Source organism: Argopecten irradians, chromosome 11 (genome assembly GCF_041381155.1).
Source record: "Argopecten irradians isolate NY chromosome 11, Ai_NY, whole genome shotgun sequence".
Classification (NCBI taxonomy): Eukaryota; Metazoa; Mollusca; class Bivalvia; order Pectinida; family Pectinidae; genus Argopecten; species Argopecten irradians.
The window spans coordinates 32,992,159-33,019,257 of NC_091144.1; the positions used below are offsets into that span (position 1 = coordinate 32,992,159).

The 27,099-nt window shown below is 33.7% G+C and overlaps 1 protein-coding gene across 2 annotated transcripts in view; it reads right to left on the minus strand.

The window, feature by feature from the left end:
• Positions 1 to 3,237: 3,237 nt before the first annotated feature.
• Positions 3,238 to 27,099, minus strand: part of LOC138335365 (vitamin D3 receptor-like) — a 33,428-nt gene continuing 9,566 nt past the window's right edge. The window contains exons 2-5 of one of the 2 annotated variants that reach the window (XM_069284423.1): positions 24,669 to 24,716; positions 20,413 to 20,530; positions 16,628 to 17,073; positions 3,238 to 14,783 (exon numbers count right to left, since the gene is read on the minus strand). In XM_069284423.1, the coding sequence (XP_069140524.1) occupies positions 14,301 to 14,783; positions 16,628 to 17,073; positions 20,413 to 20,530; positions 24,669 to 24,716 (1,095 nt within the window). In that variant the 3' untranslated portion in view covers positions 3,238 to 14,300. The remainder of the gene's footprint in view (positions 14,784 to 16,627; positions 17,074 to 20,412; positions 20,531 to 24,668; positions 24,717 to 27,099) is intronic. The other variant, XM_069284422.1, reaches the window with a different exon arrangement.

Consider the following 27,099-nt stretch of genomic DNA (forward strand, 5'->3'; position numbering starts at 1 on the left):
AACATAACTAAATTCAATTAAGCATTGAAGTCATTATTTTTTTAATTTCATCGGGGTACGAAAGAAATTTTGTTTGCAAACTGTGTGAATCCGCGTACTCACAAAAGTTTGCAAACAAAATTTATTTCATACCCCGGTAAGATTAAGAAAAAGTGACTTCAATGCTTATAATTAATTTTCCAGACTACTTTATAAAATGAAATACGTTTACACGTACGATTCCATTGATTTTTTCCAAAGGATTATCTTTTGCAAATCAATACGCAACGTCAATGTTTCTATTGTGACGTCACGATAACGTCGGGTTTCCGCGCCATTCTCGGATTTTTTTTCATCGTGGAATAAAAAAAAAGAATAGACCAATCAGAAAGCCAGAAACAAAGAAAAAATAATTATTGGTAGTTATCAAATAAAAATTAACTGTGAATAAGCTAAGCTTTGTACTTACATTGTACTTCAGATTCAGCTAAGAAACGCTGCCGCACGAGTATGACATCGTAAAACTTCTCCAATTATATGTTCATGGCGATGACATTTGCATCGTCTGCTGTCATCGAGGAATGACCCATCCATATTTGAACTCATTTCACAAACTATCAGATGAGAAAGTGTGAATCTATGTAGAGAAATCCAAGTCAAAACATCAGTTGATGTTGTGTTGTTGTTGTGGTCCTACAGTTGTATATCCATTTGTAAGAACAGGTGAAAGAAATACATAATGCACGTGCCTTCACGCATGAGTGAATCTAGTCATGTAAGACATTGACGATAGCTAATTTCATGTACATTGCACGTGTTACAGCATAAATGTAAATTCAGGTCAAGATTGACGATGGGTTTGCTTTGACCAATGGATTAATCTTTTGAAAATATGATTTTTTTTTTGAAAAAGTATTCTTTCATATTGACGTACAAGTATTTTTTTTAAAGATTTTTTTTTAAATATGTAGAAGAAAAGGGAAAACACATATTCCTGTCGAGTGCCCCGACCAGGAATCGTACTCGGGTCTCTGGCGTAGAAATCTACGGCTCTACCGACTGAGCCAAAGAAGCATGCTCCGTCAGCTGAGTGACAGAGACCGTATTTAACACTATGTACAAATCACACGACCCGCTCCTTTTACAAATATTTGTTATTCGTTAACCAAATACTTTAGTTTTCATTCTTCCCTTAACATTTTTCTACGCATTTTGACCCATATGTTTTTAAAATTGAACTCTTTGCCTTTGATTTGATCGTCACAGTGCTGTATGATCCATTTAGTTGAGCATTATACTGTTGCCTCTATAGCAGGGTGGGGTGGGTATATTCCTACAAAGATGAAATTAAATGGCTATTTCTTTGAACGACACATACAGCTGTATGCATTTTTCAACTGTTTCGTCTTCTGAGTAGTTCATCTGTTCACACGAATAGAGACGAAGAGAAACGTACTATGATCGAATACTGCTCCCATGGTGATCTTTGCTAATCGTATACCTGTTCGTCATCACGTTTTTGGTCAGATATTGTGGCCCCTGTTTCACCCTGATGTGAAGAAGTGTCAATGTGTTTGTCATTTTGTAACTTCCTTACTACTGTTCTTCATTGCCAGTAGGTGTTATTCAATCCTGAATGATCCAGGGGTTACTATCACTGTCGTTATACCCATCCCTGGACTATGTCATAGCAAAATTGAAGGTTCTATGTGCGACAACAGATCAAACAAGTAGTTTGGTTCTTTGATGTATATCAAAAGAATTGAGTAATTGTACACCATGAATGACTTTGGCTTTGAATCTGGGCATACTATCTCTGTAATCTTTAAAGTAAGTTTCTGCAGGCCTGTGATTGGTCAGTTTTTTCTCTCCTGAACTGACCTCAGGTTTGCTATGACATATATTCCAGAGGATGGTGTTCTCAGATTTCCATCATTAGTTAACCTAAATGTTCTTTGATCTTACCACGGTTCCAATGAAATGCCCCAGGACCTCTTGGTACTAAAAAGGCATCCTTATGAAAAATAGATAATGGTGTCACACTGTTTTTTTTTCTCTAAAGAAATTTTTCTTTATTTTCTCTTAGAATCTAAACTTATCTGTTGTGTTCCATGCATATTGATGATGTAAAATTTTGCTTCCTTTGATGTAATATTTCTGAGTTTAGTGTGGCCCTTTTATTCAATATATATTCTTCTTCAACATAAAATGTTTGTGTAAGATGTGCAATGTTTGTACATGAGTAGTGAAATCAGAGAGTTGATCGTCAGGAAATACAAGTTTGGTCCTGGGTTTGAACACTACTGCTCACTTTTCAGCACCAATCACATTGATGCATGTGATCAATTCCTCTTTCAAGTGTTCAAACCCAAGATGGGTCTTTAGCTTGACAATTTCAAACAGTTGGAAAAATTGAAGTAGATTGTAACTGATTGATATATACAGTTCAACTCTTACAGCATCTGACATTTGGAGTTGGAGAAAACCTGTTTTGTAGTTAGAAAACACTTTTTTTAGAGTTGGAGAACACCTTGTTTGGAGGGGCCACTGTGACCGAGTGGTTAACATGTCCCGACATATTACCACAAACCCTCCACCTCTAGGATGTGGGTTTGAATCCCAAGCGGGGTAGTTGCCAGGTAATGACCGCTAGTCTGTGGTTTTTCTCTGGGTACACCAGCTTTCCTCCACCAACAAACCTGACACATCCTTATATGACGCTGGCTGTTAATAGGACATTAAACTAATAAAACAAAACCTTGTTTGGAGGACCCGTCGTTCAAACCCAAGTCTGCCTCTCTAGATTTTCATGTGAAAATTATTTTTATGGTATTGTTGCATTTTATTTGTTGTTCAAGAGCAACCAGGAAATCGGGAAACAGACATCAGGTGTTTTTTGTGCATTCAGAAGAAGTCATGTAAAGATTTTCGTATAACTAAACACTGTGACCTCAAATGAAGGTCAAGGTCTATATTTGTAACAAACTTGGTTGCCCTTCATCCTAAGATATTACAAAACTATCACTTACAAGTCTGTGGGCCTCCTGGTTTTTGAGCTGCTTTGACCAAAAGAGGACACACAGATATGGCTCCAAAGTGTATCACACTTTAATGATGAGGATTAAATGTCCTTTTTTACATTTAATTTATTCTTTTTCCCAAGTTTTATGTCGTAATTATCTATATGTTGTTCATCAGGATTCCTCTTTTTACCATCCATGGAATGATACAGTAAATCAAAACACAAACACAAGTCAATTATTTTTATTTTCACCCATGTTTTTATTCAACAATAATCCATTTTTCTCACTATTTGAGCATGACAATATTCTATCACCACATAATGTGTTTTTACCTATCAGACAGTGCTTTGTCCCTTCCCTGGGGAGGCCGGACCATATTTATATATCTCCCCGGGCTATGGATCCCTACCCAGGGGTATCGATTTATCTCCACAGCTTTAAGGAGGGACGATTAATTAGCATGATTTATTGATCCAGCGCATCACAAAGAAAGTAATTAACATTTTTTTTGTCTTTTTTTTTTCTAAAACAAAATGAAGTGTACTAAATTAACTAAATATTGCATCATCTTTCCAGATGATTAGATATGAAGACCAAGTTAATTAATATTGTTGAATTTATATATGGGTGGAGTTAATTAATATTACAGGTCAGAGTTCACACACGTATGGCCTTGTTTACCAACAAATTGTTTACCAACAAATTGTTTACCAATATTTCACTGCTGATTTGCGGCTCAACATCAGTACACTACTTTAATACAGAAAAAAATACAATCATATGAAAATCAGCTTCTCAACTAAGTATGATATGATACAAGTGACAATGTGAGAATTTTTACCTTTGCATACAATAAAATTACGATACAAGTCCCTGTGTTGTAGCATCAGGCAATTGATTATCACTGCAACTATAGTTAATATTTCCACCTGTCTTACATATCATGATCACGCTGGCCATGACCCCAAAAAAAATTCTTCAGACATACAAATCAGTAACAATACAAAAACACTTGATCTCCGATCCAAATATTAAAATAAATCAAGAAAATGGCATGCTTGCAAAAAATGATTGAATTCAATTCAAACAATACATAAATGACCTTACATAATAAGGTGAAGGTCACAAAGTCCAAGGTCATATACCTCAAAGTTGCACACAGTTGAGACCTCATATGATTTGATCAAGGTTGTTTGGTCCCATTGTCTACTGCCCAGTACAAGTACAGCAAACAGGAAGAAATGATAAATGTTTGGGCTGCCATCTTCATTCATACCTATAGACATCTTGAATACCTTCATACAGACAATAATTATTTTTAATTATCAGAAATATTGTTTTTTCTCTGGTAAATATTTTATAATCACATGTTTTCAGACAAATAATGAAGATTATGAATTCATGCAGTTACATATTGTAATTCATGAATCCATCAACATAGCATTTTTTAATTCACAAATTTGTCTATCAAACCATTGACTAAACATGAATTCATCAACCAGTTACTTATTATTGTATGAATTTATCAACAACACAATTCATGAATTTGTAAAATAATTCACTGGACCATTGATTGATAAACCAAACAATTCATGAATCTATTAGCTGATAAATCAGAAAATTCAAACTTTCATGAACAAATTAATTTAACAATTCATGAATTCAGAAAAGCATTTGGTAGATGGTGTGGTGTATTAATTATCAAAATCTTTTCATCAAGTTTACAAATCTCATTAAATTTAAACTGAGAGAACACTTAGTTACTCCATATGAAATAATTAAAAATTAAAAGTATAATAAAAAATAATGAAGAAACTATTTCTTGAGCAACCTACTAAACATATTTTATATAGCAATAGAAATATATAATGTGTGTATATTATTACCGGGATAAGAAAGCCTCAAGGCTCGGTGTAGTATTCACTATTAAGACACTTATCACGTGTCTTAAATCAGATGTGGTGTTAAGACACATCAGAAGTGTCTTACTTAAAAGGTATGGGACATGTTACAAATGTCTTAATGAAGTGTACCAGTTAAGATATTTTCATGTGTCATACTCATCATAATTAAGTGTCTAAACATTTACATAAAATTGACTCACTCACCCCTCAAATTACATAATGAACTGCTTCATCCATAGAACTAGAAGATCTCATTCTTGTCTTTAGGGGTGTAGATGAGTGAATACAAATTAATAAAAATAAGAAATATTAGTCTTAAACAACTGAGGACAATGAATATTGCATTATATATTTTAATTGATATTTCTAAAAAAAAATGAAAAGTAATTTCAATGACATAAAATGAAAAATTTCTTCAAATGTGGAAAAAATTGTGCAAAAATAAATAAACGTTGCAGACCTTCAGAATGTCTTAAATGGTGTAGTGTGTTTGGCGTAAAACATAGATTTTAAAATAAAACGATTTAAATAATAAAAATCTTTAAACATAATAGAAAACTTTCTCCTGTTGTCATGCAAGGCTCTTAGTGTTTTTCCCCCCTTCATGTTGTCATAGCAACCACGTCTGCTCATGCAGCTGAAACTGCCCTCTACATGTACAATGTATACATTCCCCCAGGGCAAGTAACTCTGAATGAATTAATAAGAGTTTTAAATTTCACAGTGATCTTTTTAAAATAAAAAAATCTCCCTGTGGGCAATATAAAAGCTTAAAGTAAAACTATAAAATGTCTATTATATTATTGAACATGTATAAACCAGTGTATTGTTTGATTAACAAGTTCAATCAGAAAAGTGATTTAATATCAGAAATTTTCTCTTATCATAAATCAGAATTGCAGAGAAATGGTGAAGTATTTTTTGGATAAGAGATATTGACAGCTGTATCAGATACCAACCCATAAATGATGTCCTGCTTTATATTCGTATTGAGTTAATCAAATATCCTCATTCACTGTTTTTCAGCAATACGAACCAGAGAAGATGAACATCATAACTGCAATATCAATCGACATTTTTGTTTTCATATTTACTGAATGTTTCGGGTCCCTGACCGCAACACTTGGCTAAAAGTGTCCAATGGTATGTTCGCCGGCCAATGAAACGGTGGCAATCCATTAATGTGGATGGCCCCACATGACTAGTCAAGGGAGCGGAGTGGCAGACCGCCATTAAATTAATCAGTCCAGTCAACGTCCATGTCATTCTTACTTTGTACGACGTAAACGCGAGCCTTTGAGGTCTGACACCTCTGCTTATCAGTGAGCTAAAAATCATATAAGAATTTTTTTTGAATAACAAAAAATTATCACAAGAAAGTCTCGCATATCTGCCAATGAAACTTGACCCAGTTTAGATATAATACCAGTGACTCCCCCACCAGCTTTTATACATATCGTATCGTCATTCATCCACCGTCAAAATACATTTTAAGCATTTCGCATGTAATTATAAATCTGCTTTAAGTGTGTTTTTCAGTGTGTAAAGCCATCACTTGGACCATAAACGTTAAGATATGAAATGGTATTTAAAAGGCTGCCGAGAAAATTGAAACTCTATTCATGCTTTTTTACGAAAATAACTGTCAAAATAAAATCGCTGATTTAACTCAAATCGGCTGGATTGTTTTTTAAGAATGTTGAATATATGTCTGTAGTACAATGAAAAAAACGGAGGTAGCTGGATTTTAAGGTTTGACATTAGAACTTGTCTGAAAACATTAGAATTGAAATATATTCACTTCTTTAGCAAAAAGGATTAGATAAGAGTATATATGATACATAAAACTTGACCCTTGACCTTTGTAACTGATCAGGTTTCTTCAGTTGTCGTGAAAAATCTCGTCTACGAAAGATATACAAGGAAACAAAAAAAATTGTGATTCTGTTAACAGCTTATAAAGATATTCAAATTATAAAACCTTTAAATATTTTCTTTCATTAAGTTACAGTTTTATCTGCCTTTTTTATTACTTCCGGCTGAGTTATCAATTTTTTTCTACAGTAAAAATTTCAAAATTAGACAGATTTTACCCATTAAATTTGATCTATTTTTATATTTCAAACTGCTTTAATAGAATTTTAGTACCTAAATCAAGATTTTGGCAACCCAACCTGTTTTTTGTATATATTCAAACTGATAATTATTTTTTATAATGATAAAATAATTTTCTTAAAATTGATGTATAATATTTGAATATGTTCTTTAAACTGATGTAAGTACACACAGGAATCTGTTTCTGATGTTTGTTCATCTCAAAAATATCTTTTTACAATAAATTTTGCCAATCTGAATGTTCTAAATGTTTCCAGGGATTTTACAGAATAATATAAAGTCTTTCAAAATAAAGTTCATTTAAATATCATGTATTAATAAAATTATATAAGAATTACATGTGTTCCCTTATATGGTGTGATCTTAACATTTTACTAGAACATGCTTCTTCAAACTTATGAAGCATAATAAAGTTTTTCAAAATCAAGTTCTAATAAATTAATGTATATCATAAGTCATATTTCAGAACTAGATGCCTTAATGTTCCTGTAATGTTGTGATTTGAACATCCTACTTGAACATGCTACTTTAAATTTATGTAGTGCTATACATCAGAATGCGACCCTTTAAATTGATATACAGCGTAATATGAAGTGATACGGTGGACCCTATCCATTGTGAACATGACCCTTGTCGTGGCTTACAAGTGACTTCTCCGTGGTAACCGTGAAACAGCTACTTAAGTCTTTTTGTTATGAAGTCAATAATCAATGAAAGTGATCATTAACGTTTCCAAGGTTTTTATCATTGAAATATTTTCTGCATTTAACACATACAGTTCTAATAAATTGAAATATGCCTTTTACGGGGACATCTGTCACGGGGATACATCTGGAGCCTGAAGGTGTGAAAGGGCTTCTCTATAAACATCTGCTGAGGAATTGATAGAAAAACACGGCTATGTTAAAATGTATGGAGAATGAAGTAAGCAGCACAGTACGATACAGACTCCTTAATGGGGGCTGTCACTGATCAACACAATCATGTAAACAGCTGCTTGGAATCTTCAATTCTTACTTCGGAACGTCATGGTTGCGGAAAAATACCACAACATTGAAATTAATAGGGCTTTTAACCTTCAGTCTATGGGTTTGCATAAGAAAAAAAAAAGAAAATTATCATCATTTCAACATCTGATGAGATAAAACAAGAAAAGAAATAGAATTTGTATATAAATACTTTTTTTGCATCCCCAACGTTCTCAATTATCTAACGTTTCAGGACATTTTTATTCCAGACAGGTCACACTTTTGTAAATGTTAATGCAACATAAAAATAAAGTTTTGTTAAATAAAATCTTATGTTAAATTTTCTGTAATATAAAATATTATTTGATTAATGAGGAAAAACAATAATTATATGTTAAGATATTCGTTGAGAAAATTGACTGTTAAAGAAAAACACAAAGGAAATTTAATTGCCTCATTGACTAAAACCTTTCAATTAGAATTTGCCAGTTTAATTTTGAAGGATTTTATGCGTGTGTTCAAAAACTGCACCTAACGCCTCGTGATTTAATGGAGTAGAAAATCAGTTTAAAATGTCAACAAAACATTTAGGAGAACCTGATTCGGAGGTGTGTTTTTTACATTTAGATAAAAGAGAAATAAAAGAAATGTTAAAATTTAATTGAATTCAAGCTCTCCTTACATGTACAAAACTTATCTGATGTTAATTTTAACTGGGCTATGAGATGTGGTAGGTTTTTATGCAACAAATCGACAAATATCCCGATATACCCATCGGACGTGATCCGTGACCTTGTAGCAGACGGTGTAATCTCACATATGCAAAAGGGTTAATCACGCTAATTTGCATATATGCAGTATGCATGCTCCTCTAATTGTTACACTCCAAAGATCAAAGGACACATACAGCCTCTTGTCAAGATTATCCTAAATTTTAAATCTAGATAAAAACAATCAATGTGACATTTTAATCATGGTTTTAATAAAGTAGCACCACACAATGTGGCTTCCTGAGATGTTTGGCTCTGTACAAATCCAACACACACAGTCGTTGTCACACCCCATTAACTATCAGTAATATTCTTCACCAGTAAATTTTAATAGGAATTGCTAGACTTTCATCTGCATTCTAAAAATATTACCAAACACAACTGTTTAAGAGTTTCACCTTGATTGTCTAGATGATAAGTGAATGATAGAACTCGCTTGTGCATCAATAACATCAGAATCCAGCATTAAAAATCTATAGATCTCAATCAAAATTAAAATTGTTTGTTTAAAAATTTGTTGGGTTTAATTTGATTGGCTTAACGCCCTATTAACAGCCAGGGCCATTTAAGGAGGTGTCAGGTTTACAAGACTGAGGAAAGTCAAAGTTCCCGGAGAAAAAACTATCCCCCATGGTGTTAGGTCAGGTAATACTGATATCTTGACCACTTGACCACCATGCCCCATTAGAAACTGGCCAGTAATTAAACAAATATCAAGAAGAGGTAATAAATTAAATGATTATTTTAATTTTCCTTGCATATCAAAACTATTTTTTAAAAAGTATTTTAAAAATGATTCCATTTTAATTCTTAAATATGCATGGTTATCTTCAAGTATATGCTAAATTTTGATTCAGGTATAAAAATACTAACAATACTGAAGAAAATTTATTTGAAAACATAACGGTCAGTTATGAATTCATACAAAATAATTCAACAGATAGACTGAAGGTTAAAAGAATATTGCATATCTGTGTATTTTAGAGGATTTAAATTTAGAAAGTTCAACACATTTGCTTCAGAAAACAAGAAAAATACAAATATTATTTTAATGGACTTTTGCTTGTAAAAATTCTAGGCCAATATTTATTTGAGCAGGCAGGCGCTTCCATTTTGATTAGAAATGTTCGAGAAAGAACATTGCAAAAATGAATTTACCATTAAATTCTGTCTGTTTACAATAACACAACAATTTTTACTAGCACATTACATTAAAAGTTTTGTAATTTTGTTTTGAATATGTTATAGTTAATAATTTCCTCATAAGTATAGGAATATTATTGCCTCTCCCCCCCCGCCCTCCCCCATCATCCAGTCCCAATGCCATACGTTCCTATCCCACTGGCTGTCATAATGTTCAAGAAAACAACCATCACAGATGACATCAAATTTTGCACCATACAGTTTATTCATAATTTTGGTTATTAAATATTTTTCATTAAGACAGCGAACATCTCATATGAAGGTCTTGGAAGAACTAAAATTTTCAATATCATATGAATATTACATTCTCTTGATAATAATAGAATCCGTTTTTGGAAGATTTACGAGAACAATCGCCGTGATCCATCATAGGGTAATAATTTTGTCCAATATCGAACCCACCTCCCGATAGCTTGATTACCCAACACCATATTAACTTACGCTTTTTACCGTTCTAAAAACTTCCCAATTGGTTTATTAATTTCATGCAGTTGGAGCATCAGAAACTTTATCTAGGCATGACAATAGAAAATCTTTCATGTTCGATGCAATTGTAATTATCATTTTTTTATTTTGAAACTTTTCATATGTAGATTATGCTCGGCTGATCAAAATATTGTGTGAAAATTTTATGGCTCTTTTGACAGCGTAATTTTTCATGAACACAATAGAAATAAAAGTAGTCCATTTATTCGGGTGATTATTACACAAGCAGCCAATCACAGGGAAGCAACAGAGAAGAGAGATGTTTTCTAGCTGCTAAGTACAGTTTTCATAATGAGAATTAAACAATCAATCATAATCGTAAATTATTCCATAATATTTTTGATTCTATTGATAGGTAAGATTTAATGCTCATGATATGTGCTATATTTGGTGGATTTAAAAAAAAAAATAGTTTTGTTTACTGCTGTATATCAGTTCAAATATATTTGTTTACTGCTGTATATCATTTTTTCAAGAATGGCATTTTTGTAATTTGGCATAACATGCTCTAATCCCTAAAATATTGAGTAATGGTGATGTATATGTATCAATGATTTGAGGTGCACCTGCTGGTATTAAAACACAAAATGTAAATCTAATGTAAATGTTAAATAAAGATATCTAAATTTAATTTTTCAGGATTTAAAACTGGAGAACAATTTGATTGAATACTAATTAATTAGCATAGACAATATTTGATTTTGATTTCAGAGCACCTTGTACCAGCATTTAAAAGTTTAGTAATGTTTGTGTTTGGGGCCTATGTACAACTACGATCATTTAGAGATATGCCAGATTTTGCTAATGGAGGGAGGCTAGAGTTCTAGGAGAAAAATCATCAACCTACATGTTGTGCTATATAAGCAACTGTCCTATTTAGGCCCTAAACTGGTGGTGACAACCAAGAAGAGACAATTTAGTGATTGTATTAGAAGAATCTTTTGGTTTACTTTGTTCAGTTTAACATCCTATTAATATTGAAGGTCATTTGGGGACTTGCAAGGTTTAAGAGGAAAGTCAAAGTACTCAGAGAAAAAGCACCGACGTGCAGTCAGTGCCTGGCAACTGCCCCACATGGATTTTGAACTCACAAGCCAAAGATGAAGGTAATATTGTGTCAAGAAGTGTTAGTTACCCCTTGGAATCTCCCTTGCACATTTCCTTAAGATGACACAATTCCATGACACAATTCTATACAATATGGAAGACATGGTGAATCTAATGTATTCTTGTATTCATTTAAATGATATTTGCTGAATTCTGAGGATCGTTCAAATCACAGGATGGAAGAATTTTAAAATATCAGGGTTAACGCTAGAATTTTACATCTAACAAAGACAGGAAATTTATATCAGTCTACCTTGAGATCAAGTGTTATCGTCCGTGATGTTACAGTGTTTAACATATATTATGTAAAATATTGCGACTTTTTTCTAGCGAATGTTCTGTAACGAAAATCAATTTGTTCGCTTTGACACACTTTTAAGATTTTATGTATTTCTGGATGGCCATCAGAGAGATGCAGGGAGTTGGTGTGTTTAACGACTTTCGCTCGTTATGATACTGTAATCAATCTGCAACGTTTTCCCATATAAATTTTCTGCCCTGATTGCGGTATGTAGAACCCGTACATTAATTAGCTATGCTGAAGCAGTCCAATATCAACATTACTGCATCCATAGGAAAATTGGTTTTACTAAATACTGCAGAATTTTCTGTTTCAGTCTGATTTATTTTTGTGGATCTATGTTTTCATTTTTGTGGTTTGAAATTCAGATATACTGGATCAAAATGACCAAATATTAAAGAAAACAATTGGTGTGAATTGTTGGTGTTTTGTTGCAAACATCAATACATGTGTGTTTTATACACTATATATATATTCTTAATTCTTACCTAATTTTCCAACCGAACAAATATTTTCAGTGAGCATGAAAGACTAGATGACCATTGAAACGTTGACCAATAGTAAAATTTTCTTAAGTAAAAAAAAAAATGAAAAAAAAAAAAAAAAAAGAATCAGTAGGTTAATTAAGAAAATAATTAAAACATAATGATATCATAGACCAGACAGATTCCTTGATTTTGAAACAGTAATACCTGGCATACCTGAAAGTTAAGCCTTGAAAAGTCGCCTTAACTAAAGGTAAAATAAAGTTGAAATGCATAAGTAATGATAATCATGTGACTATATAAACTTGCTAATGATTAGTCATGTGACCATCATGTGCCTATCATGTGACCATTATGTGTCTACTTAAAGATGTCTGTGACAATTAAGTGGAAGTTGGTTCAAGAGTTACCCTGTAAACAATTATGCAATGTAAGCAATAGTTTCCGATCACAACAGGGCAACTAGAATAAAGTTACCAGTCAAACTGGCTTCACACATACACACAGCAGTCGGAGTATTATGATGACCATGGAAGGGTAAGGAGCGGGCAGTTCTAGTCATTTCTGACCGTTAGAATGACCGTTTCATTAGACCAGTCAAGCCATTTTGGTGAGACTCCATTTTCACACGAGTGATAACTATAACCCAATGGTATTCATACATCACACGTTCGTTTTCTAACTAATGGGAGATAACTCACAAAGGGAGATAATCCATAAGGGGTGATTACTCCCATCACACTAGAATATAGCCAGCACTAATTTGGTCTCCACTGACCAGGTGAAACATTGACCACCAGCATTATCTCCCTCCTTAACAATCATCCTTTGATTAAATCATGAATCTGAAAGTAATTGTGGTAACACTTGTCGTATTTCTACAAACTGTCACATGAGAAAGTCTCACGCAATAAATATCTACGTGTCGAGGTAGACCACAAATACATATCCTCCATTTGTAACTATCTGTTATATATATATATATATCACAATGTCTTGCTTTATGCTCTGTTCTGATTGGTCCAATCTTATAAGTCACCCACCGTTTGGCAGCAAATGTCCAAACGTTCTCCGGATTTAAAGGTCTTTGATATGGTTGTAGCGTCACCTCTAGGAGAATTGTAAGGAAAACTGAAGAATTTCACATACTGTGGCAGTACAACAGGTGTATAGGCTGATGGCAGTATATAAATGAACAACCTTGGAATCATCTTGACCTTTGTGCTTCAATGACCTCTGATGTGATGTAAGGGGAGATCACTCTACCAAACATAAAGTCTAGCTTCTAACGTATGGTTCTATTGAAATCACAAAATAAGCTGCCGTCTGATGAAGTTGGTACGAGCTGGGTGATAATAAGGTTTTGTGGGGGCCGGGCACATGAATCTGAACGGTTCCTCCAGCCTGGAACTCAGAAACAACGACTAAAGCAGGCTTCCACTGCGCTGCCCTCTACTTGTACTGTAAACTGAATAGCTCAAGTGTAGCACTACTGTTGTTGAATAACACAAATAGCACTTTTTATCCATTGAATAACACAAGTGTAGCACAATTGTCTATTAAATAGCACAAGTGTAGCTCTGTCGTCTATTGAATAGCACTATGTAGTTATGGTGTTAGTTCACATACTCACAGTCTAAGTCCACTGAAGATCTTAAAGAACTTTTCCATGGACCAGCACCTCATGTGGCACCTTATCCATGGTTTAGTACCACATGTGGCATCTAGCCCTAGGTTCAGCAAACCCTGTGGCACATTATTTACGGTCTAGCACTGCTTGTGGCACCCAGTCCATGATTCAGCACCATTTGGGGCACCTTTCCCATGGTGTAGCACCGCTTGTGGTGCCCAGTCCATGGTCCTGCATGGTCCGGTGGCTCCTTGTGAGACATGAACTGTGATAATTGGTATGCTTTAAGTCCCTGCAATGTTTGTGTATAATACAGTGAGTTAACATGGTCATTTCTGTAAACTGAAGACTTCCACTAGCAACGGCTCAAGTCGTGTGATATCCAAATGAGCGGCCATTTGTGCACTGGATTCGCCCAGACTTCGAACGTCTAGGAGTTTCATCAGCAATTTGGGATATAGAGATCGAGCCTCGGTGAGGGGGTGTAATGACTCGAGATAAGCCTTGAGCCAGGTGGAAAACTTCTCCTGGCCTTGAGACACGAGCTCCTTGTTTTTAACGTTTGGCCGATCGGAGGAAAATAGTTCAATAACAAAGAGCAGGGTCATAATAGTTTTGTTGGCTTGAGTGAGTTGATTAAGGGACATGACAAACTTGATATGTTCTATGTACATGCCATTGCCGAGAGTATTCTGAATCATCTGAGGCCCTATTGTTTTTTCTCCCAGAGACTGGCCTTTGACCTTCCAGCCCATTTGTGAGTTATCAAATCCCATCGCTGATCGCAGAACCATAATTTCCATAATTCCACCCTGCAAAAGAAAAAAAAATATCTTGAATGAATACAAAGACATATTTATATCTGTGTTAAATAAATTTCTATATATTCATAATTAGCATTGGTACCAGAGTATATGTCTCTCTTTTAAGCTTTTCTGTGTGAGAAGTGATCGCCATAGCAACCTATGTAACTTGTATAAAAGAATCAGCTATTTACCATCTCTGATCTTTGGTGACCTCTAGTGACCTCTGACCTTTGTTCAAAGATTTAAATGACAGAATAGCATTAAAGTCTATGAGTGTTTAATTTCCTTCATCTTGGATTACTGGATAACATTTGAACTTTGACCCTTAGGTCAAGGTGACACCAAATTTACAGCAATGTGGTGAAAGGACATTTTTAATGGTAAATATGTTAAAATACAGATAAGTTCATTCTAAATTCTATATTTAGAACAATGACCTTATAAACATATTCTTAAGTATGGTGTATTGCATTATTTGACCCTGAACTTATGACCTACAAAATCAAATAATAGTATTACACATCAAAACAATTGAAATTCAGGCCTTCATGCAGCAACAAAAGAACATGGCTGCTCTAGATTAACGCTGGGCAAAAACCTTCTAAAGCGTGAACACACTTCACTGTAGGGCAATGACTTAGAACAAGTGCCAATACATATTCAGAAATCTTCACCTAAACAAGAACCTGCTGAAAGATTATAGACAATCTCAATCACCTTTCATTTCTGCACCTGAAAATTAATCTGACACGTCAAGGAGGTTCCACAAGGGGGAAACGAGTATATATCATAGAGAGTCTAAAGGGGAGGGAAAGAGACAAATTAAAGCTCGAAACAAATCAGTTAGATTAAACACAGAGAAAGTTCTGTTTATCGTTTGGTAAGCAACATGTACAAGTTTATCCATGAAGGGTTCGTTACTTGAAATTAAAATGATATACAGGTTATGTACCTTGTCAGGTACTGTGTAAAATCTGAAGTATACGTAATCTGCTTTGTCTTTCACATGATAGCGGTTGACATTTTCCCACCGTTCTCAGATGTGAATAATCCCCTTTTTATATCTTTAAAAATCCCTCACCCTACACTGTCCTTTTAAGAAAGCAACTGATTTGCAAGCTGTGCATGGCACTTCATCACCAGCCAATTTGATGGTCGAACTACCTTTAGCGTCACAAAACCTGCATCCCAAGAGCAAGAACCAGCTCCACAAAACCGAATCACCGATTCTATAGTGCTCCTCAGGGCACAACTCAAGAAAGAATGTCACTTCTACTTTAATGTTTTTCAAACCTTTAGAATTTTTTAAACAGTTTTTTTGTTTGTTTCTTTCTCAGAAACCTTTTTGATTTCACACATTGCATGACCATATGTGATTTTGATCTCGGGAGGGATTTAAAACTTCTGTTCCTGGTACATGTTGCTTTGTGATTCCTGAGGAAGCTTTACATTACATGATCTTACGTGACTATTAAGTTTTATTAGATATATAAGAAGCACCATTTTATATTTAACCAGAAATAAATATAAGGGAGATTGGAAACTTGTATCTAAAAATAAACCACAAGTTTTTTTTCTGGTTTTTTTTTTTTTTTTAAAGAAAAATTAAGAAAAATATTTATTTTTTATTTTTGAAAATCATGATTGGTTTCTACTAAAGGGAGATAATCCACTATGGGAGATAATCCACTATGGGAGATAACTCAAAAGGGGGGATTACTCCTTCCTGGGTGTTATTAGTTTAACATCCTATAAATAGCCAGTGTCATGTAAGGACGTGCCAGGTCTTTTGGTGGAGGAAATCCGGAGTACCCTGAGAAAAAAAGATAAAACATTATATGTATACTTACTTTGAGTAAATGAATCTGGTCTTCTTGTGCAAGGGTTTTAAATTCTGGAATATGTTTAGCAAAACGAATCAACCTGCGCACAAATAAGTCTGTCATATTAAAGAGGTCATTTGGGGACTTAGGACTAGATGTTAGCTTGTCTATTTGGTCGTCTGAGTACGGAGTGTCAAACACTATTTTATACTGATACTCGAGGTTTTCGATCTCCTTCTGGATCTCTTCCGCCAGTGGAATTGGGTTGTTGTCTTCCTCCATCTCGCACTTAAACGGCGACGACGATCCTTCACTGCTCTTGTTCGACGATTGATCTTCCATCATAAAGTTTGATGTCACTTCCATATTTGATGTTTGATTTTGATACTCATCCACAGAGGTTTTTCGTTGTTTCGTCCTCACTTCACCAGGCCCTTTGGGCTTTTGTCGTCGTTTAGCGAGTTGGTCTTCACCTGGAAATTATCAAACCAGAATCAGGATATTTCTCTTTTTTTTGTGATCTCACGAAAAAAGGATCAAATTAAGGGATATGTTTTATCTTAAAGACTTTAATCTAAGACGAAAACAAAAATTCAAACGTGTGTTGCTTGCAACTTAAGATATAGCACCATAACAAGGTGACCTTGACCTTTGATCCTGAAACCAAACCCAAGCAATTATTTATGAAGACATGAAACTAATCAAAGTTAAATACATTTGTTAAACTGCCATCTTTGAATAAATTTAAGATAGATTGCCATGTTTAAATACAAGATAAACTGCTATCTTTGAATATAAGATAGACTACCATCTTTGAATATAATAAGATACTGCCATCTTTGATATATGACTCTGATACCATTTTGAATATCTTTGAATTAAGATAGATACTAGACTGCCATCTTTGAAATGCTTCTTGATAATAAAAGATCAAAACGATAAAGGATGTATTCGAATAAAGGATAGATTGACATCTTTGAATAAAAATTAAACGGCCATTTTACTACCTTAAAAAATAAATTGTTATCCTGCCAATGTTTGTTACAAAAATGCCAAATACAAAAAAATGTAATTAAAATCATAAGTCTATCTTCTTTTTTCTTCATTAATCTATTTTTGTTGAACATGATTTTCTTATCTCCACAATGTGAGGCGAGGTCTTCTAAGCAAATAATTCTCGACGTTGTGTTAAAATAGAAACATTAATATAATTAAACGTTTCTGTAGGAGAAACATGCCACCGACATCAGGTAGGTCCTTAGTGCTTATAAGTAACAGATGAGTACAGAATCTTCCAAACACATTGCTTTAGATAGGCTTTCTTTCAATACAGATTCATTAATAAAAAAAATATGTTTACTTTTTTCATCAGAAGTACATGTGACCTTGTCCCTATTGCTGACCTTGACCTTACGTGCGTACCAAGCTCTTGGCTCTCTGAATAGAGCTTTATCACTTGGCACAGATTCAGGTTGCGAAGAAGAAGACCTGGTTTTGATAGGATGATTTAATTTGGACATGTACGAATTTTAAGATCCAGTAAAGCTGAGGTTTATATATATATCTACGATTCTAAACTAACCCTACAATCATTAAATGACTTACATCAGGGTGAGGTCATGAATGTCAAATTCCCAAAAAAATATCTGTACTCGATGAAGGGGTACAAATATTGCTAAATTATCATTAAACAGATATCCGGGGAAGTCACAGCGGAAGTCACAGAGATTTGTATTAGATCATCTTCCCAAATTACTAAATCCTTAGTGCAAAAAGGTTACCACATCATTTTTAGCCATGGAAAATTTCATAAATGAAAGAATACCCTACAGAGAAGAAGTGACAACAAACTGAAGTTCGAAGGTCCATATTTGAATATAAACAGTAAAACATTTTATTTTAGCGCAGTCAAATTTTAGCGCAAATGTGAATAATTGTTAATTATGATTTATTAATGTGGACGTAAATTCGGTGGTTTAGATTTGTTACCGGAAATACCCCTTTAAAAATGTTGGGCTGTTTCAAGACAGCGCAAAGAGCGCTAAATGAAACTTCCACTAGAATAAGTATATTTACAGTATAAATATCTGGCAAATGCCCATTTAGGTCACGACCTAAAGTATCTCTGAGATAAATACTAGCTATTTTTAGAATGTCAGTTATTTAAGTCATATTCGATTGGTTGGTTGATTAAGTCTGATGACCTTTCAACAGCGAAGGTCTGAATATAAGTTTGTAAATTTCTCCAATACCTGACAGGGTTATCCCTGCGGTTGTTAGGGAAAAGATAACTCTGTCTTTTACCAAGGGGAAAAGACAGTTCCCACGCGCTTGAAAGTGACGTCATCAATACATCCGGCGAACATTTTTACGACCATCGATGTTCTTATCAACTGAGTTTTTACCATTTCTCGCTAAAGTTTGGGAGAAAAATCAAACATAGGTCTGTCAGATGGACAGGGATATCTCAACCCTCACGAAAGATTTTGACCATCAACCCTCGACAAGCCTTGGGTTGACCAGCCAAAATCTTTCACTCAGGTTGAGATATCCCTGTCCACTTGTCAGACCAATGTAAGGTTCTATTAATCTGTATGTTTTGGGAGACTGCGGTATATTTGTGTTGCATGTTTTGGGAGACTGCGGTATATTTGTGTTGAATGTTTTGGGAGACTGCGGTATATTTGTGTTGTATTTTTTGGGAGACTGCGGTATATTTGTGTTGCATGTTTTGGGAGACTGTGGTATATTTGTGTTGTATTTTTTGGGAGACTGCGGTATATTTGTGTTGCATGTTTTGGGAGACTGCGGTATATTTGTGTTGCATGTTTTGGGAGACTGTGGTATATTTGTGTTGTATTTTTTGGGAGACTGTGGTATATTTGTGTTGCATGTTTTGGGAGACTGTGATATATTTGTGTTGCATGTTTTGGGAGACTGTGGTATATTTGTGTTGAATGTTTTGGGAGACTGCGGTATATTTGTGTTGTATTTTTTGGGAGACTGCGGTATATTTGTGTTGCATGTTTTGGGAGACTGTGATATATTTGTGTTGCATGTTTTGGGAGGCTGTGGTATATTTGTGTTGTATGTTTTGGGAGACTGTGGTATATTTGTGTTGCATGTTTTGGGAGACTGCTGAATATTTGTGTTGTATGTTTTGGAAGACTGTGGTATATTTGTGTTGTATGTTTTGGGAGACTGTGGTATATTTGTGTTGCATGTTTTGGGAGACTGCTGTATATTTGTGTTGTATGTTTTGGAAGACTGTGGTATATTTGTGTTGCATGTTTTGGGAGACTGCTGAATATTTGTATTGCATGTTTTGGGAGACTGCTGTATATTTGTGTGGCATGTTTTGGGAGACTGCTGCATATTTGTGTTGTATGTTTTGGGAGACTGCTGTATATTTGTGTTGTATGTTTTGGGAGACTGCAGTATATTTATGTTGCATGTTTTGGGAGACTGTGGTATATTTGTGTTGCATATTTTTGGGAGACTGCTGTATATTTGTGTTGCATGTTTTGGGAGACTGTGGTATATTTATGTTGCATGTTTTGGGAGACTGTGGTATATTTGTGTTGTAAGTTTTGGGAGGCTGCAGTATATTTGTATTGTGTCTCTTTGCAATAGAGGAACTCTTGCCCCTTTTTATAGTGCTATCTCACTGAAGCGTGCCACCAAAGACAAAGAACAGCACACCCCACCAGGTTACATTATACCTACAATGGGTAAATCACTTATACACAGTCCTTATATACAACAAGAAGGTCTTAAATATGAAGAATAAATGATCAAAGGGTTTCACTTACTTAATATCCAGTCTTTCTTCATCCCTATATCAAAACATTTCTTCAGACGACATCCCGAGCAGAACTTTCTCGTATGCGTGTCTAACTTACAGTTGCCATCAAAACTACATGTAAACACCTGCAACAGATAATAGAGCAATCAAAATTAAATTTTTTATCATTTTTGTTTTTTAAATTTTCATTTCTATCTTTAAAAGATTTTAGAACATTAAAATCAAAGTAAAATAAAAATTAAAATTATAGGTAGACATCTGAAATACAAAGTGATGCATTGTTAAATAGAAATTTATGTTAGGGAATAAAAATGAAAATTAACTCTTCAAAGGTGGTGGAACAATGGCATCCCCTTGACAAACTCCTTTAAACATTTGAAATGTGCTGCCATTTATTAAACATTTTGGTCATGATAAAAATGTATTACACATAATACAATGAGGATTCAAGGATACTATACAGTATATGCCTAGATCAGATTTTTTTTGGAAAATATAAATGCAAGATTAAGTGATATGACTTTGAAGTCAAGGTCACAGATAAGTAACAGCATCGTTTTCTGTTGATGCAAACATTATCAAGATAGTAATTATCGCTAGCAGAAGTTGTGGCATAAGCGAGAATTTATTAGAAGAAATTTTCCTAACTAATCTACCCCTGAAATTTCAAAATGAGCCAATTCCAACTTTGAACTAGAAGACTTCAGGAGTGAATGAGTAAAGAACCAGAACTATTGTGGCTCTTGATATTAAAAGGGGAGAAAATTAACTAAAATTCTGATAATTTTACATTAGTAGTTGGTCATTAAAACACTAAATCTATTTTAAAATTTAATGATGAAATACCATACGATAATTTTCCAAAATCTGAAGACATCATGGTAAGATGTTTTAGCTATGGAGGTTGGATGTTCTGTTTGATCAATTAATTTAAGACCACACATACACTTGAAAATTGTAAAATCATCTTTTTGTAAAATAAAATTCAATATGCCTCATCTTTTGGTGTTAATGACAATACAAATCTGCATTTAATGCAAAACATCTGTCGGAACAAAAAACAGCTCCAAAGATATTGTTGTATATTCTTGTTTTACAGTGCTGTGTGTATAAACAAAACATAAAATTTGTCCTTCAAAGTAAACTGCAAAATTAAAGTTTATGAGCTAGCTTTACTTTTATCTCCATGTAAATAAGTTATATGGAATCTTTTATCTTTAAAAACAGCAGACATGCTCAAGAGAAATAGTTGTAAAATGTCAGTTGAGAAGATGGCTGATGTTGTAAGATTTTCAATGAGTTCCTTTTTCCGGTCATACCAGTTATACTGCATTTGTTGTATCACAATGTAATGGAACGTAGCTGGATTTTTCAAGATGGCTGCACCAATATGAAAGATACACTTTGAATGTTAAAGCCAAACTGTACATAGCTATCAACAAAATTTTGAGTATTTGTAAATGTAGTTGAAATTAAGATATATCAAAGAATATTTATAATGCTTTTTTAATAACTTTGGTACAGCAGTTGTTGAAAGTCCATACATGTAAACATGCCTTCATTTTAAACTGGTCGCCATAGAAGTTACTATTATTGCCGAACGGAAGTCGGAAAGTTCATGACCCGTTTTTGGATGAGTTCGGATAGAAGCTACGTAGTTACGGTAGTCACATGAGGTTCTCGGCAACGACGTTACAATGTCAGCTAACTTCGGTTTGTTTGACTTAGTGGGATCCACCTAGCGATGTTTAATATTTATTTGATTTTTATCAAAATATTCCAAATCATAATCCCTCATCTTGACTTCGATTTAGTCCTTTCTCTGTATGATTTACAACAGGATTTTTTTTCAACATCCTTCTAAATCATGAAAAAAATAAGAAAGATACAGATATTGGACCTTTAAAAGCTAACTTTTTTCTGTCCTATAACAGCTGAAAGGGTCAAAAAGGGGTTGCCAGGCATTGTGCAGAAGGAAAACTGAACTTCCCGAAGCAAACTGTCGACGAAAGCTAGCCATTGAAATTGACTCACATCAGCTGAAAACATGGGGCCCGGAGATTGAAAGTGAGTGGTCAAATGTTTTATAGACACCTTAACCACTAAGCCACTAGGGCCAAGTTACAGAGGGATGATAAGATAATATCAGACGTCTTAACCACTGAGCTACAGGTATTTAATGATAGAGGGTTAGTTGTAGAATGTCACACACCTTAACCACTCAGCCACTAAATCTAAAGGCCGAAATATCGAAGGATGATGAAAGAATGTCAGACACCTTAATCACTCAGCCACTGTGATTGGCCAAAGTGGTTCATCGGAAAAAAAAAATGTCCTCATCTCAATGTTGTTTATGTTGAATTGAGATTTGACAATGGCCAAGACAGTACAAGAGAGACATCTGTACCACTACATGCACATATGTACCCGATTATGGAAGGAGGGGTGGGGGGGGGATGAGGGTGAGGTGGGGTGGGGAAGCATAACTTAAATGGGAGAGGGAGCACCATAAACAGATTTTAAAATCAAGCCAAAATCATAAGTCTAAATAACCTATTGAAGCAGGTCAATATTAGGCACGAACTAAAGTGACCACAGTCTGAAACTGCATGACCGGAAGTACCTGCTGTACAGAGGTCATCCTTTGACAGAGAAAGAAAAACTGACCATGTTGCCTGTCAGTTCATGCCCCCAAATCATCACCATTACCATAACAGACAACTTTCCCTTTCTGTTTGGGCCACTTATAGTATTTATGTAGCTTGTACACATAAGTAGGGTGTATATATGTCAGATGACAGGTGCGAGTGAGTCCTAGACGGTATCTACGCACCTGGCTAGACATCTCGTAGTGCTACAGGTATATACATATATACCTATTTAGTATTGTTTACATAGCGTTCCGTACAAACAGTAAAGTCATGGAGATGTTTTTCGCCAATTAAGACAAATAGTCATGTACAACATTATAATCATACGTAATAGAAAACCTTTGTAGAAATATTTTTTCCACAATTTTTTCTCTATGTATTATTGTGAATAATTAATTTTCAAATTTCACATGTCGGTTAAATTAAATGATCAAATCATTGCAAATCATTGCTGTACTGCAAGTTACAATAAAATATATTTACATTTTCACTGCAGTCGCACTATATAACCTTATCAAGCACATGTGGCATTCATCAGTCTATGAACTGCCATCTGTTTATTATGACATCATTGATTATCATTGTGACGTTGCGATGACAATTGTGTTAGCATATATGCCAACTGAACAGCAGCAAATATAATGAAACATGTTTCGTTAAATTTACCACTGTCCAGTTGGCATTCTTACTCACATAATTGCCAATTGAATCCAGTTCAATGCTTAAATAGCACCACAGCACAATTTGATCATCCTTCAGCAATCCAATGGACCAAGTTTGTATTGAAAATACCAATAAATGCCCCTCTATATGATTCCATTATTTGAAATGATTTAATTTAATGGTGCCTTATAGGGTAAAATACGGTAATTAAGATAAAATTCTTGAAGCATTATTTTGTATATACATAATGAAGAGTTGTCTGCTCCTGTTTAAGTGATACTATTTTGTATGGCATGTTTTTGTGTGAGAAGATATATAAAGTGAGCAATAAATGACGCTGAAAAAATAAAACGCACAGATAACCATTCTTATATGAAAGCATTATTCTCCCTTAGAGCAGAGCAATAAAAACGTGCAATGTGTAATGAAAAGATGAATCAGATAGGGAAACTAATAATGAAGCAATATAGAGTGTTTTTGTAATGGCATAAAGAATTATGTCTTCTTGTGCATAGGTATTAATTGCATAAAGTTTGTAAGAAAAAAACCCAACATTTAAGTGACTCTGCCAACTGCTTTGTCTCATCAACGATTTTTCCTTTTTTGAAAATTACAGAGTTACCTCCCTTTCAGGTAGTCGTCCGTAGTGATGTCATTATTTTGTGATCCAAACTTGCGGCATTTTCTCTGAAAAGGATGACATTATGTTTGCGAACACATGATGTCAGAACCAATACCAACCCGCAAGGGGAGACAACTCTGTAATGTGAAAATATAGAATGGGTACCCGTTTCATCGGTGTAACCTAAGGAGCAGACAATTCTATATCAAGCAAAGTAAAGAGTCAGGTTAAGAGAGGAATTAATTTAGAAAAAGAGTTTTTTTGTGAGTTATTTTTTATTATGGAGAGAAGCATTGTTAGTGAGATAGATAAAGGGTTTTTGCTTACATTTGTGCCAAGTCCCGCACCGCCACCCGATCCCATCCCAGGCATCATCTGTGAAAGGCATAATCAACATAAATAATCGTGCATGCTCTCCGATTTTATCAATATTATTTAAATATTCTGTTTCTGCACATTATAGAGTTATCTGTCCTTGAGAGTATAGGTATTAATTGTGACGTCATAAGTTTGTGAGCAAAGGTAACGAAAAAAATATAATATTATGCTCAGAAACATGATGTAGCAAAAAATATCAACCTGCAAGGGCAGACAATTCTGTAATATGAAAAATACAAAACATTATTTTTAACAATTTTTTTATTATTACCATTGAATTTTTTTTAAACTTGAAAAAAAAACTAGAAAATATTTTAAAAATTAATAATATCAATATTAAACTTGAATATTTCTTACATAAATATATTAAATATAATTAAATCAAAAGATTTATATGTTTTAATACAATGCTAAAATTAATTATCATTATTAATTTATATAATATGTGATTGATATAATTGCAATAGATAATTAATTAGGACATCATGTTCTTTTCCTGCAAAATAATTAATATTTAATATATTAGTTATACATGACATTATGTAATTAATACAAATTCTATTGTCTTTAATTACATATTATTTTTCTTCAAAAATTTGCTTAAATTATGCTACATCAACAGAAATACATTGAAAATTATTTTTGCTTGACTGAACATTTTTTGCAAATTTATAATTAATAATATTTATTCAAGGCTCCAAATAAGTTACAATAAAGTTAGAATTTGCCATGAATATATAAATATTGATTGAGAAATATATCATTTTTGTTAAATCAAAATATTTTTTTTTATAATTATATAGTTGTGTCCTTAAAGCGAACTGCCAGAATACACTTTGATCACCTGCATCTGAATTAATTACAGATTTTTTTTCTGCTTTTAATTACGTCAACTGTACTTGATATTTGATCTAACAATTTTTATAGTATTTCTTTTCTGATATTTCCATCATAAATGTAACAGGGCAAAACAAACGTGATGCTGTCTTCCTTTCAAGATTGATACCTGTCATGGGATATTTATCCAAATGCCTAGTAGATCTTGTATTATATACTAGACAGTCACAAATTAGTGGTTTATCTCAAAGGTATCCCATCTTTCTTAGTTACATATTCAACCAGGATGTTTTTATATGATTAAATATACATATCTGTATCATCAAGCTTATCAAAAAAAAAAAAAAAAAGTAATAAAAAAAAATATGGAAACATTCACCAATCAAAAGCTGTCATTTAAGTCACATGATCGCAATTAATACAACAAGTCAAATCTCAAATAATTTCATGTAATAAGAAACTGAAAGTTGACACACTAGACTTTTTCTTATGATAAAAATCTTGATCTGTAAAACTGATACTTCAAAATCAAATTCAAGTGCAGATTGAAGATTGTGTAATGAAGTTTGTTGGATGATATCATGTTCTTTCACCCCTTAAATTTTAAAATAAACTGTAACATACACCCCCGTAAATTTCAAAAATGAACTGTTCCACAAGACCCCTTAAATTTTAAAATAAATTGTTCCATGAGACCCCTTAAATTTTAAAATGAACTGTTCCATATTAAGTGACAAGTACATGCTTAGCACAATTTAATTCAAAGAGTGCAGGTTACCACAAATTTACAGCTAAATTATACGGATACAATATTTAAATGCTAATACAGCTGATTTCAATAAGAAACCTGTGCTTCATATATAATTTTGTACGACATTTATGTGTATTTTTAAGAGTTTTTACAATGTAGTCTTTTTTATTGAAATTAATTAATATATTTAGCAAAAGAAATTCTAAGCACATTTTTGAACAGGTATATAATTAGCATCGTTGTAGGTATAGGTAATTAACTTTAATAATCATTAATAATAGTTATTGTGTGGCATGATAGCTACAATACAGAATCTACAGCAGTAATGAATACCAATTTCATACAAACATGTAAAATTCCATTTCATTGCTCAACGAACTGTCCAATTTTTAGTCTCGTAACAATAACACGTCAATTTTCGAAACATTTTATGGGACATAAAAGACAAGCGACTACCTCCGCTGTCTACACGAATTATTACAACTCAATGTAAAACACAACCGGACAAAACCAAGAGGAGCCAGGGCTGTCGCGTCCGATGACAGTAATGGTCACAGTCCAGTTATAAGCGTCAAACCGTCTCAAATTAGCAACTTATCAAAAAAATATATACACCACATGTATACAATGTATGGCAGTATCTGACCTAGGAGAATAAAGCGTGGTTTGAATTTGCATGTAAATAAAGATAGTTTGTGTGTTTGTATATTTATAAATAATACAATGATAACTGCCACACCTTTGTCGAAAATTCATGGAAGTTTAAACATCTTCAGTGGATAATTAATGATG